Source organism: Morone saxatilis, unplaced genomic scaffold (assembly GCF_004916995.1).
Source record: "Morone saxatilis isolate NCDOM2014 unplaced genomic scaffold, NCSU_SB_2.0 Contig5, whole genome shotgun sequence".
In the NCBI taxonomy this organism is placed as follows: domain Eukaryota; kingdom Metazoa; phylum Chordata; class Actinopteri; family Moronidae; genus Morone; species Morone saxatilis.
This window is the reverse complement of record NW_023340095.1, coordinates 19,191,432-19,206,817: the sequence shown is the minus strand read 5'-3', so window position 1 is coordinate 19,206,817 and position 15,386 is coordinate 19,191,432. Positions and strand designations below refer to the sequence as shown.

General features: G+C 39.0%; 1 protein-coding gene across 1 annotated transcript in view; it reads right to left on the bottom strand.

Annotated features, from left to right (window-relative positions):
• itgbl1 (integrin, beta-like 1) overlaps positions 1-15,386 on the bottom strand; it is a 43,055-nt gene that overhangs the window by 6,083 nt on the left and 21,586 nt on the right. The window contains exons 8-10 of the mRNA XM_035676623.1: positions 10,425-10,541; positions 4,549-4,695; positions 1,755-1,868 (exon numbers count right to left, since the gene is read on the bottom strand). Of these exons, the coding sequence (XP_035532516.1) occupies positions 1,755-1,868; positions 4,549-4,695; positions 10,425-10,541 (378 nt within the window). The remainder of the gene's footprint in view (positions 1-1,754; positions 1,869-4,548; positions 4,696-10,424; positions 10,542-15,386) is intronic.

The following is a 15,386-nucleotide window of genomic DNA, read 5'->3' as shown; positions in this document are numbered from 1 at the left end:
ATTTGGCTATGTGTATTTGTTTGGCCGCGACAGTGGCAGCACAGGATTGTGGGGATGTTAAACTGAAGAGGAGAAAAAATGTCAGCGGTGGTGGGTGTTTCACGGGTGTCAAAAGGAAGACACTCAAAAGCCGTATGCAACACCTGCAAATGTCGGAGGTAATGCGGAGGCGGATGCCGCGTCAGTCATTCAACACCACAAATTTAATATGTCATTTCAGTGTTTCCTGATGGGGGCAGACTGTAGTTCCGGTTGCCTTTCTAAATGATCCTGCCAGACATACATGCAGCCCCGCTTGGCTGGCCGCCTCACAATTGCATTTAACAACACATAGAACTATTCAGAGGTTATTGGCGGCTGTCCAGTATTAACTCCACATACTGTTGTGTTGATGTAGCTTATTGTCAAAACGTTCGCTTTCTTCCAAGTCGACTATAAACTAACAGCTCACCAAAAACGTCACCACGGTGGCGTCCGTCTTTAACGTTCAACTTGTCAGTTCTCAGCTCACCGTCCTGCAAATAAAACATCTAGAAACATTAAAACCGGTAACTTTATATTTGTTGCAGCGAAGTGTCAGTTCTGTCTTCATACGTAAAACGTTTGGCGCCGACGGGGACGGGACGGGGGGAGGGGAATTGCTGGTAACGTTAAGCGTACTCCACCAGACCAAAGAAATTTGGCCAAGGACAGCTTTGCAAAGCCAGGTCAATAACAACGCATGAACGATAAAAATGAATGATGATGCAAATTACACTTGCAAGTTGAAAAAATGTGCATAACATCAGGACATGTTTTGGATATTTTGTTTTGCCTTTTTACAGATTTGAGTTTAATTGAGTGCACAGAGCTCAAAACATCTTTCCGATGATACTGCAATGTGAGAGTTTGGTAAAGGTTGGTTACTTATGTTTTATTTGTAGCCCTGTAACCTTGTATTTGGAAAAGTAAAATACGTTTGAAAATAAAGGAACGGCATTCAGAAACTCAGAAACTTTAAAAAAAAAAAAAAAACATATATCGAGATATCGGTTAGAATATCGGGGCCATAACAGCAAAATTAATATCGGCCAAAATTTTCATATCGGTGCATCCCTAGTAAATACTCTTACTTCTTACTTTCCACCACTGCTATTTAATGACAATCAATTTAATATTTAATAAGGTACTTGTCCATTACTTGAGTACTTCCATTTTATACTACTATGTTTTTTATATAGCTACTTCTATTTCACTACATTTCAGAGATAAATATTGTACTTGTGATTACTTTGCAGCTTCAGGTTTTACAGAACACGTAATCAGTTTAACAGATCTAATACATTGTTATAAAGTGAGCAGCATATCCAGCCAGTCCAGGCTACCAACTGCAGTTTTAGTGTTGTTGAATATCAGTCATCTCTGTAGAAACATTGGCATAACTGTCTGTGAATTTGATTCACACATAGGAAATTGGTTAGAATGTTATTCATCCTTTGTCTACCTGTCACCCAGTTGGCTACAGTAGATGAAAGCAGATGAAAATAGAATTTTATTTTTATTTTTATAAATAAGTATTTGAAGCATGTAAACAAATGACTTTACATTTATTTTTAGGACATTAGTATTATATGGTTGTTTTCAGCTGCAGCTGTTTGTTGGCTGGGTCGATTGGATTTTGGATTTCTTGAACATTCATTTGCGCAGGTTGGGTTTGGGTTTAATCCATTTTGGACCCATAAAGACTTCCAGTGTGTGTTTGTTTCCTACTCTACCTGTGCAGATGAGGCCGTCATGTTTGTCACACTCCCGGTCGTCACACTCACAGTACTCTCCAGACACCCACCAGTCTTGGGGAGAGCAGATACACTGGCCACAGTGGCAGGAACCTGCAAAACACACACATATAATTAACATCACATTTTCCTCAAGTAACACTTTGACAGTGTATATTTTATATTTCTTTTTAACGCCACCCCCTTGTGTTTTTTTTCCATAAATGCTGTTTGTATTATTTCCTGTAAATTCTTTATTTTACACAGAAGATTAATAGTGTTGGACAGAGTGGATATGAGATATTCCCTGAGGAAACAGCTACTAATATACTTTTGCCACCAGGAAAACCAATCCACCCACACTTTAAACTTCCTCTCTTCCCCGCTAGTGTCTATGTTTCTCTTTCTGAAGGGCAGCAGCAGGATAATAAGGTATTAAGGATTGGCAGAGGAAAACAAATCTACTGCTCTCTGCTTCATTTTTTTCTCCCAATGCTCACACCCAGAGGTCCAACAACTATGTTTTCAATCTCGCCCAATTTCTATCAACATACTCAGGGTGACAGGAACCCACTATGAGGGGTGGAGGCAGGCAAAACAGGAGAGAAAGTGAAACATAAGAGAGAGGTGAGACAAGGGGAGGAGCTGAGGGAAAGATTGTTCTGGTATCCGAATGTAGTGGAGCGTGGAGAATGAACATGCTCATCTTCATTTTCACACCCAGCTCGGCTCTGCAGGGCTGGACCCACTGCAGTCGGTCTATTTCTGTGGATTCAATGCTACGCAACAGAGAAAGAATCCTGTTGTGTGGTGTCATTTGCCACCTAATGATACATACAATGTAATGACAATGTACAGAACTTCATTACAAACGTATACGGTTGGCAGGCAGATACGATATATCGATTAATTGATCTATAAAAAAGTCTATAAAATGTTGATATTATTACATCAACAGTCATAAACGGAAAGATATTCAATAAACAATTATATAAAACAGAGAAAAGCAGAATATTGTCACATTCGTGAAGCTGAAATCAATGAATGTTTGGCCTTTCTGCGTGATACATAATGTAAACCGTTAATTTATATGAACATTTGTTAAATTAACTCTCTATCAATCGATACTAGCTGTTCATCTAGTAATAGTTTCATCCCTGCAGGAGGCTATCTGGGTTTGTATTAGATTACTTCAGTTTAATGCATATTATTCTCATTATTCCACTTTGGAATATACTGCAGCTGAAGTGTGTTATGTACTGGTTCTTGTGTAACATGTTCCTGTTGTTAAATTGTGTCCGGGTAAAAGATTTCAACATAAAGGGAGCTAGAAGTAGATCTCATCCAGATTATTACTTTAATCATTAAATGACCAGAGCAACACAATTGTAGGTTCAGAGTGGAAATTTGATGTTAATCTTGAAAGATCTGCTGTAAAGCACTGCTATCAGTTTAATTACTTGGTACTATATTTCACTGTAAATCTATGACTATATATCAGAGACAGAGTTGTTTCCTTCCAATATGTGATATAGTGTATAGATAATTTGGTCTGATTGGGTTAGGGATGTGGTCCCAGGACTGTTTGGGATTATGATATGACATCTTTCATCTATCATTTTGAGCACTAGTCAAGAAAGAAAGTTAGACAAAACTTGTAATTCAGAGTTTGTTAAAATGGTGAAAGAGCTGAATTAAAACCGTGCAGGTTAATGGGAAAGGGAAAGTTCTAGAAATTGCAACTTCTCTGTGATCCTTAGGCAGAGAACAACTATTGTTATTCTACAGAGAAAGGACATAAAAAGGGACATAAAACCTCTGAAGAAAACACTGAAATAAAATCATAAAAATGCCCCAGCTTCTAAACCTGGAGAGCCTCGTTGTTGTTTTCTGTTCTCTTTCTTCTAACGATCTCCTGCAACTGTAACAGACGTCATTAAGAATTAATTTAGAATCTCAGTGGAAGATGATTGGCCCTCAACAAATGTTAATGATCAACATCTTTTGAAAAAGAGCCTCCTGGTGTAACAGCTTGAGCGTCAAAGTTCACCCATTTATTTTGTATTTTTACATATTATTTCAACTTTATTATAGAGTTGACCGGTTAAACCTTTGATAAATGTATCCGCACATATGGTATTTCCAATCTGTGGTCTTTGAAATGATAATTATGTATTGTCAGTGTGTATATACTGTATATGTGCAAGCATGTCTTAGCCTAACACTTTAACCAAAAACAAGTGGTGAAAAGAAAGTACTCAAGCACTGTATTGTACTTACTTTTGGTATAAATTTGAGGTACCTGTTACCTTTACTTTATACTTCTACTCCCCTACAATTTAGAAGGAAATATTTTTACTCCACTATAGTTATTTTACACTTTTAAAGTACTAGTTACTTTGCAGATTAAGATTTTACTTAAAAAACATATGACAAGCTAATACAATTTGATTCTGTTGTAGATTAACCAATCCATCATTGTATAAAGTAGCTAAAATCTGCTCCACTTTAACTAACTACAAAAGTAAATGCTAGTTACATATAATGCATTGTAATAATAACCAAATTCTATAACCTTAAATGGGGCGATTTTTTTGCACTTTTACTTTTGCTTCTTCAATTACATTTTTCTTACAATACTTCCATACTTTTACTTCAGTAACATTTTCAATGCAGGACATTTACTTGTATTTAGTATTTTACAGTGTGGTATTGCTATTTTTACTTAGTACTAAGTAAATAATCTGAAGACTTCTTCCACCACTTTTTAAAGATTGAAAAACAGATTGTTCACCTTTTCCATTGCACATGACTCCGTCGGAGGTCTCACAAAGCTCCTTGCTCTGGGCGTCGCTCATGTCACAAGACCTGGGGAACTGGCACAGCTTCCCGAACCAGCCCTCCTCGCAGATGCAGCGTCCACATGAACAGTAGCCGTGACCTGGCGGTGGAGGGCAGAAGGGCCTTTATTTAAAGGAGACAGAATGTGGAGCATGGCCATGAGAAAATAGCCCACATAGAAGAAAAGAACTGATAAATAAAGCATTCAAAGATAGCGTGAAAAGTCAAGAGCAATGCCACTGGAAAGCGAAAGGAAAGCAATAAAGCATATAAACACAGAAAGTTGACAGTGCAGACATTGACAGTAATAGGCAGTACAAGGAGACAGAGCCACAGGAAGACTAGGGACGCAGCAGGCTTATTGTATTTCCCCTGGGGACATGAAAGGAACTGTCATCACTGGTCTTGTCCTGTCCTTAATACATCTCCAGCACTTCAGAGAGAGATGAAAAACAAAGAAAGGCAATGGCAGACAAAAGCTCACAAACATGCACACACAAACACACAAGAAACCAGGGATGTTTAATTGGTTGAAAGAGGCAGTTGGGTGCTGAGATGCCTTAATAGCCGACGGCATCACTGTGCTTTTAACAAGCACATGTACACACCAGACACACTCTCATTCACTTATGCCCTCCTTCATCTCCAACAGAACCCTCGGATCACGCAATGTGCTTACTTCAATACAAATCACCTCACATAGAGGCAGTTGCATCATTGATTGATTCCTTTATGTTCACATCTGGTCACAGATGCCAGGTTGAAGAGGTGGTAATGAGCAGAGCATTTTTCCATAATTTTCTTCATCGCAAATCCATACTGTGCTGCTGGAAATTACTGGACGTCAAGCTATATTGATTCAATCAATCAGCGGCTCAATTCAGAGTTGAGTTGGAGTTTTTTGATCCATATATCTTACAGCCTTTTAAAAAAAACAAAAAATCTTTTCCTGATAGATGCAGCTTCATACTGATGAAAAATAGGTATTATATATAAATGTAGTTTTTTTGAGAAATATATCTGACAATAGATATTTGCTTTCTTGCCAAGAGTTAGATGAAACAATTGATATTCTCATATTTGTATGCTAAGTATTTATGCTAAATCAATTAGCATAGCCCAACATAAATGCTAGAAGCAGGGGAAGCCTGGTTCTGCATTCTAAAGACGCCTGTCCCATTGCCTACCAATACCTCTAAAGTCCACACTAATTAACATGGAGTCTAACCTGGAGTCTTTTTGCAATCAACAGAGACTCCTGGAAGTGAGGCCAAGACAAAAAACACAACTTTTTGTTTTTACACTTTAGTTATTGTACAAATTAAACAAACAAGATATAACACGTTGATACTGGTGTTTCTATGAGCAAATGAGTGAGGAAGAATTCAAATCTTCAGTGTCTTGAGGGACAGATCTTGCACAGAATATAGCTAAATACCAACTAAACAAACTTTAAAGCAATGGATTGTTATCCAGCTATAGATAATACATCAGTATCGGCTGTCTTCGCTCACTATCTCTCAATCTCTATCACCCACCCCACCTCACCTTTCCTGATCCTGAATCAATCAGAGGTACAGGTGGGGGTGGTGTACCCAAAGATGTGCGTGTGTGGTGGTGGTGTTGGTGGGAGGATATAAATGAAAGTTAGCTATAGCTTCTGTCTCAGCTAGAGTGGAGTGGCAGCTATGGCAGGCCATGCATGGCTGCCTCAATCAGCCAGCCTGGGAGAGCGGTTAATTGCTTTGGAGGAACAGCAACCTAGCCCTCATTCAATTAGCCTGCACCTGCCTTTCACAGAGCATGCATTGTACTAGCAGTTAGAGGTGGACTGTGAAGGGGAGTTGGTGGTGAATCTGGTATTTAACCCAGCAAAGATCTGTAGTGTATGCAGAAAGAGAGTCTGCCTCTGCCAAAGGTTAAGAGTTCATTGCCACAGAAAAAGGCTGGAAGTAATGTGAGGAAGAGGAGAAACCACTGAGGAAGGGGGTAAGATGTAGGCACACACCGTTAAGGTTATGGCGTTTTATAAACATTTCTATCTTTACAAATCACCAAAAACTTTGATCCAGTTTCCAATAGAGATAAACTTGTTTCAAAAGTTTTCTAGAAAGTCTGTATCTTGAAACATTCAAGTACAAGACAGATAGCTGCAGAAAAAATAAACTTTGTTTATAAATAACTTGAAACACACAGAAGTTGAAATGTTCATAATGGAGATTCTTTTCACTTCTTTGACCAAAATAAAATTTTAAGAACTCGATTATGGATAAAAAATATTTAAGAAGAAGAATATTTGTGTAGATCAGGATCTTTACCCTCATGATTACACATTTCTAGACCAAATATGTTATAACAAGCTTACAAGGCACATCCCATTTTAAATGTTCTGAGAAATACAGCCTTATTCTGTTCAAAGCAAGAACTGAATCCTGTTTCCTCACCATGCCGCAATCTATTGTGCATTGCTCTGTTACTGACTGGTCATTGATCGTTGGTAAATATTTCACTGGAGCTTCATCAGTATAAAAGCCATGGCAGTTCATTAATGTCAATAATGGAAGCCATGCAAAAACTCTACTAGTTCTTCTTGCTTGAAGTCTGAATGTGTTGTAAATCTCAGGGTGTTACAGAGAAATGGAAGTTATATGTCACATCTGTCTGTTTTATTATAATATTGATATTAACCAACTACAGTATTTGGCCGTTATATATAGTGTGTTGATGTGAATTACACTATAAACTTTGGTATTATGGAATTTTTCGTGTTGTTTCTAAGTGGTACTAAACTTGGAATTAGATGACGTAAAATGTATCAGTGCACAGTGTTATTAAGCCTCACACGACCAGCTCTGCAGTCAGACAACCATCTATAAAGTTAGCCACTGAACACTTTAATGAATGCTCACGCTTCATAAACATGGGAAGCGTTCCCATCTCTACCATTTATCCTATATGACATGAATGCAGCTTCAATGCAGAAAATGTGACCAAGTCTGAATAATGAGCACTTAGGCCTTAAATGCAATGTGGACATTTTGGCTGCTCTCACACCTTGTTGTTTGTGTTTAGAGAAAACCCTGTGGACTGAGCTGACTGATAAGCCGGTCGACACTGAAGGCCTGAATTATATGCAAGCAGCCTGTGTCATTGCTCACTTCTCTCTTCTCGGTTGTCTGCACTGAGGCCCAAACATCCAGTGGCACTGACAGCACTGTACCCGGGATTGGGGAGTTTTCTTAAAGCCCAAGCCATAAATGTACTTTCTATTTAATCCCCACTCTTCACTCTGGGTACCTGGTTTAGAGACCTTCACAAAACACTCAATAACTTCCAAAGGCCTCTGTGTATACAGACTTAATTGTCAGCCTGACAGCATGTCTGTGCGTGTGTGTGTATAACTGCGTTGGTGTTTGGTGCTCAGGCTCTCCCTGGACGCCTCATGAAGAATTGTCTCTGGATAGCCCAGCACACAATGAGGCCCAGTAATCCATTCACATAAATACTGCATCCCCCTATAAAGGAGAAATTTACCCTCAGATGCTGCAATGCACCACTGATACAAAATGGCACAGCCGACCAAAACAACATTAAAAAGCCCCACTCACAGGGAGGCGCTTACACAAGCGTATCTGTATGTTAAATGGGTGACTGAAAGAAATAGACTGCATGTCAATTTAAGAATGAACACAAATAGTTTGAGCAAAGAATATTCTCAGAGTGAAACAGACACCTGTAGGGAGAAAGCTCATTGTTGTTAGAGAGGTTTGGGAAAATCGGCACTCTGTTTACTCTCCGGAAAGCTGTGCATGTGTCATGTTGTATTACTTTTCCAGCACTTTAAGAGCTTCTCCTTGAAGACGATCCAGAAGATACAGCACAGTAATGAAACAAAACAAAGGCCTGTGGGGAAGTATAGAATCAACACAGTAATGTTTCTCACAAAACCCTTACAATGAAAATCATGTTTGGCTGAATGAACAACACATTTCATCCGGTTTTCCCTCAGACTAATGGTTTTGCTGAAGAAGAATATAACTTTTCTCCAATTTTCTTCTGCTTTTCTTTAGGAGCACCACAATCCTTAATTGCACCTTGATCTAACTTCCTCTCTCTTGTCTCTGTCTGACAGCACCAGCAGCTGCATAGGGAAATATCAATTGAGCCTCTAATGTTTTAGTGCAATCTATTCATTATAGCAGTTGTGCCTAAATGGCTCAAATTAAGAGCACAAACTTTCCAAGACCTCAGACAGAAGCTTCAAAGGCTTGGAGCAATTTCTCTCAAATTCAGCTCAAGGGTTTAGAGGGTTGTGCCTGTGGATATCAAAGAGAGCAGATAGGATCACACTGTATTGATCTTCAAATTCAGCGTCTGCTCCTGGCATAATTTCAAAGTGGGTGAGTGTATGTGTGCACATGCTGTACAAAATGTGTGTATTTTTCTGTGCAATAATTAGTAGAGTAGTGTTACCATGTCCAGCACATCAGCAGTTATACACTTAATGTTTGGGTTCTTAAATGGAGCAGTGAAGTGGATGGATGTGTACCCTTTTCTTAATTGTAAATTTGCTACATTTGATAACATGTGTGTCCCTCAACATAGAAAATACGGGAGTCTCAAGGATATACCAATAATATGTTGCAGTGATTGGTTGTAAATACATCAAGTCTGTTTTTAAGAAATTTATCTTTTTTCTGTAATAGTGTGGCAGTACAGCAAGAATGGCTACTAATGCAAGTACTATGGTACCCGTGAACCTCAGCAGCTATTACTGTAGAGAGGGAGGCGACCGGAGACAGAAGCCAGAGCCATAGCAAATTGACAAAGCTCTGTCATTGCAATCAGGTAGAAAATAGCATGTCATAGTGGCTGAATTCACTGTCCGTGACATCACATGGGCTATATGCAAGATCATTTTCACATTCTTAACCCAAACCTCTCATACTTTTGTCTGTGAGGCTTAGGAGTATGAGCGGTCCCCACTGGATTGGGCAAACTCTCTTAACTGCATTCATTTCTTGTAAGTTGCTTGTTTCAACCTGGTGAGTATCACATGTTCATGACTAGGTGCACATTCAAGATTAGTGATCATTTGCAAAATTGACTTCCGCTGTCGGAAATCAGTAGACATATTCGTAAAAATATGAATACAGCTGCCAATGACGGGTCAGTATTGTAACAGAAATAAATAGAGAATGGTTTGACTCCAAGTTAGATGCTCAAAAACATCTAGCTAAAGCAAAGTGGCAATTGACTTAGATGGGAGGAGGTCAGGGGGACATGAAAGTAACGGAAAATATTCCGTATTTCAGAAATACACAAGAGAGTATTATACAGTGGAATTGCGGGTGTAAGAGTGAAGAATTTCCCTAAAAACTACTGAACTTGCCATACCAATGACATCACAAAATCTAAAAAGAAAGAAAGCAAAATTAAATGTAATTTTATCTTATATCTGCAAAATATTTAAAGTCCATATTTATTCAGATTAAGGTATTATACATCCATATGACAGGTCTGATCCATTTGTGAATTTTATTTAAAACTACAAAAAATTCTGAACTCTGAAAGTATGTAAAAAAAATGTGCAACTTATGAACAAACATTTTTGTACAAGTGGTTCCATTGTCAAAAGAACAATACTTACCAAGGATGCCTAAAAATACACCTCCCATTTCCAAACTCTATACAGTAATGGTTTTGCCATTTCTTTATTGCCATGTTCTGTCAATTCCCTCAGTTGCTCACACACATTGAACAGCCATTAATGGACATGACAATTCAATGAATGTGTATGTATGGGTGCGTGTGTGTGTGCGCTTTCACCTCCACAGACCTCTCCACCGATGTCCTCGCACTGACGGTCGTCGCACTCACAGTTTTTGCCATGAACCCGACTGTCCCCCGGTGGGTGGCAAGTGCACTGTCCACACTGGCACTGACCTACAAAAATAGAGACGTCTCACATCTGAGCAGTGTTTCATAGCAGAGTTTTGTTTTAAATAGCTGTTCAGTACTTTTTTATTCAACCTGTAATTCATGGGAGTCATTTCCATACCCACAGTACATGTGTGCAATGATTAAATGATTTAAAACTAGATCTGCCTGACAGCATTCCCTCCAGCCACACGGGGAAATCTTATATGTAAATCATTCACTCCAACAGACACTCTCATGGGCTACGCACCCACACATACACACACCTCAAGACATTGCTATCCCACTTCAATCAGTGAGCTGCCAGTGAAGAAGGCCACAGGGGAACTTACTGAGTGAGCATGCCGGCTAATGGGGAAACTCATTAGAAAAACATAATCTATTCTGAACTATCATTGGAGGTGTGCGGTATACCTGCTCATTGATAATTTTACCATGCTGCTCACAGTTATGTTAATTCTGGACATAGTGTAAGCCACATGCAGATATTTGGAGGATTAGAGGGAGAAATCTCCTTTAAAATGCAAGTCATGCTCACGCTTCATATGTTATCTTTGTTATGCATACAAACTTTTTGCTGAAAATACAGTAACTTAGCCATTTGTTTATGTAATCGTGCTTCTATAATAATACATTAGCAACAATTCTACTGAGGGGTGAAATGTGAAAAGTTCAACCTGAGAATACAGTAAGATTTTCTTATTACTACTTTAAATAGAGCTTAAGAATAACACTGCATAGAAGGCATTAGCATGTAATATGAGGCACGGTCTATGCTTTACTGACAAAATATAAAGAAAATATTTCTTGGAAATCTTTCAAATGTTCTCCTATCCACTGATTCTGCAGACAAAAGACACCCAGAAGGGAAGAAGACAGATGGTTAAAACAGCATAACGAGTGGCCCTGTTTCTCTTTTCTCCTGTTTTTATTGAGCCGGGTATGTCCTTTTTGCACAATCATTATTCACTCCCTGTACCCTGTCGGGTACATTTTGTGTTTAGTGCCACTAAATAACATCTAAAACATGTCCATAATGTGTATATGCCTGCCTTTATCTTTTGATGACTCATTGAGTGGAATTAGGGGCAGTAAATAGAGCCGAACATGAATTTACAAGACAGCCACTCGATTGACAGCGTCATCTAATGTGTTGTCCATGTCACATCACTGTCAGTTCACACACACACACACACACTAGCAACCTCTCTTCCTGCTTCACATACAACATACCACCATCTGCTCTGGGGACTCCGTTACCCCAGCAACTGGTGATGTCATAACACCCCTGCCTTATCGATTATCTCTCTGGTCGTCAAACACTCTACACTAGCATGAACGTGTGTTTATGTGTGTGTTGATGTTGGATTTGTCATCCTGTCTGAGGTGAGCAACACCTTAATGACAACGTCACATCCATAGACACCAGCCCGAGACATTCTGGCTATATTTCTTTAAAGCTGAGCACAAATGTATGTACACATGCAGGGCATTGAAGGAGTGGCAAACTCATTTTTGTCATTTTAGTGAGCAGAGATGCAAGTTCAGTCATGTGGCAAAAACTGGAAAGGGCTAGAGCAGGATGAATACATTCTTAAAGTTTTAGCTTTCAGGTTTCCTTTAAGGTTAGGTTTCTTTCAGTTCATCATATCTGAGTATGTTTAAATGTGCAACTAATGAAACAAGATAATAGTTTGTTTAACCTGCTCACATGACATGAACTGACGTTTTAATTCAAGTATCCACCCTGTTAAATTAAAGACTGTAGATAGAACATGGCTACAAACACTTACTCAACTTAAAGGGGAAGCTCTCATATATTCTGCAGTGGCAGCAGGACAATCATTAATGCCACCTGTTATAGAGACACACATGGGAGCTTCCAAATTCCAATCAAAGGCGAAGATGCAATGTTCAACAAAAACAAAGATGTGTGACCTACCTAACTAAACTGTGTCACATTTGTTATAATTTCAGTGGTATGAACCGAGCAGAAGTGCATGTCCATTTTCATGCCAAAATGAGTACCAAAATTGTGCTGCGCTGGCTGATCTGCATAAACACAACCACAGCTGTGACACTCTTCTCACCACAGAGCTGCGAAATTAACACACGAAAGCACAAATGTTCTCGCATTGCACCGACATTTGCACTTCTGACATCTCTGTGGCTGGAATAAAAAAAAACAAAAAAACAAGCTCATTGATTTAAAGAAAAACATTTAGGCCGAAATGTAAAGTCTAAGTGTATTTACTGATATTCACTGCACTACTTAAAACAATACATGACTTAAATTAATCCTGGATGTTGGTAACAACTACTCCAAAAGATTTTCAAAGAGACTCATCACTTAACACCACCATGGATTGGCAGTTTTAAAACCACTCCTGCAGCCTTCTTAGCTCGAAAGCTTGCTTTGACTTGATTGCATTGTCAGTTCTGTGACAGCTGCAATGAGTTCAGCATCACGCCAAATACAATAAATCCAGTGTAACAATGTCCCCACCCCTTCCACCCCAACAAGCTTTCTCCCACCCAACAAGCTTTCTCCCACCCAACAAGCTGTCTCCCACCCAACAAGCTTTCTCCCACCCTGTAGTGTAAATGAAAGCATTCCATTAGCACCCAAAGTGAAGCACCTACCAAATGGGTCTATTGTCACTAGCAGAACGTATTAAGTGTATGATAGTTGTTTAAAAAACATACAGTAAAGAGCACGATATGAGTAGGCAGCAGTAATCAACCCATTTAGATGCATAAACGAGCAGCAACTCACCATCCATTGCTACAGAGACATAGGGTCTTATTTACTGGGGTAAATACCATCATTAACACACAGATAGTGCTGAAGATCTGGTTAAAGGCAATGCAACATCATTATTGTCACATCATTAATCACAGAAGCACAAGCAAACTGCTGATCTTAAAGCAGCCCTCCACTGTTTTTACACATCAAGATCCTTTAACTAGTCAAGGAAAGTACTCTGCCTGCCAAATCAATTTAATAATGTCTTCTGTGGCTTTGGAAGGACCTTTATAAAGTCTAAGAGAGTATCCATAGTGATGTCACCAGGGTTATTAAAGAAGGTCTGTGGGTGCATGGGCTATGAAAAACTTTGGAGCTCACCAGTCGCAGAGAGTCAAATCGAAGAAAGACACAATCGGACTGCGTTATAGGAAATGTAGGATCAAGTGTTTCGGAAGCTCAAAGACCCACTGAAACAAAACGAATACAATACTAAGTTCTAATCCACAGTCCTCTGCTAAAGGTCCAGTGTGTAACATTTAGGAGGATCTATTGGCAGAAATGGAATATAATCTTCATTAATTTGTTTTCATTACTGTATAAAGACCTGAATATAAGAATCCCTGTGTGTCTGTTACCTTAGAATAAGCCGATTTTATCTACAAACGCTGCAGGTCGAAATGGAGGGTGAAGCGAGTGAGTTGCAATCAAAACATCTTTGAATATATGTATATATCCCTCACTTTTCTCCTCCTGTGAATTATTTTTCAGGTCTCATCCTGGATTTGAGGATGTAATTCATGAATATAATGGAATGTGGTTACGGGGGACCAGCTAACACCTTCTATTATACTGTATAAAACTGCTTTCAACCATTAGCTCAAGGGTTGTAGTAGATCAAAGAAGAAGAAAAATATCATTGAGGGTTTGTGTTTGAAAAATTATTCATCTCTACAGCTGTGTATAGTTTTGTATTCACGTCTTTAAGCAATCCAATCAAATCTCAAGGATTTGATCAGATCCCTCTTCAAAACGATTGGCTACCCCTTTATTTTGGGTCACATTTTCCAAGCAAAAAACACTGACATTTTAATGGGCCTCTAACCCCTGTGAGAAACTAAAAGTCAACATATAGCAGCCTGTGCTGTTTTAATTTTTACCATGTTTTATAATCTGTCCCCTTCCAGTTTATGGTACAGAAGTAGAATAACAAATTGCTGAACTACCCCTTAACAGTTAGGTATTGGAGTACAGTAATACAAAAGGAGTTTATGTGCCAATAAATATTAACAATTACATGGATACTGTGGTTTAAGTCTACTACAGGCCACACTTGAGAAAGTAGGGAAAGGAATTCCAAGAATCAGCAGAAAGATGTTGAAAGCAGGTGTTTCCTTGAGGAAATACCACAGTATAAAGAATGTGCTATCCACCAGCGTCTTGCCTCCACCTCAGGAAGAAAAGCTCTGAAGCTGCTGTTTCAAATTTCAAGGCTTTTCCGCTCAAGCTGCCATCTGTACCAGCCGCATTCATCCATGCCTAAGTGATTTTCTACGTCTGTCTCCTTTAGTTTCATTCTTACTCTCCCACCCTGCTTTCTGTCTCCTTTCATTGTGTTTCCCATAGACCTTCACTCCTCTCGCTCCTTTTTCTTTCCCTTCATATCCTCTGATATCCATCAAAGCCAAAATACTAAACTAAATGGGCGTCTGGAAAAGACAGTATATAAGTACATAAAACCTCACGTAAACACTCAGGTATATATACAGTCACCCTTGTCTATCTAAACAGAGGCGGTGAATAGTATGTTTGGAAATGCCAAAAAAAGTGCATTTTTTAAAAGGAGCAATTTATGGATCCCATTAATTGTTCTATTGCACAGGGTAATTTAAAGTTCCATTTTGTTGCAGCAATTGGAGATAATTTAAAGGTACTGCTGGAGGAATTAAAGCTAATTAACTCTCCCTGCACAAGTTAATCTTTGCTGTTTCATTATGTGACGGGGGCCACTATGCCTGCTCAACCCTGTTGTTGTGGAATTGGTTTGAGGCGGTCAAAACCAAAGTCTGTTATGGAACAGACACAATATGTAATGAACAGCTGAT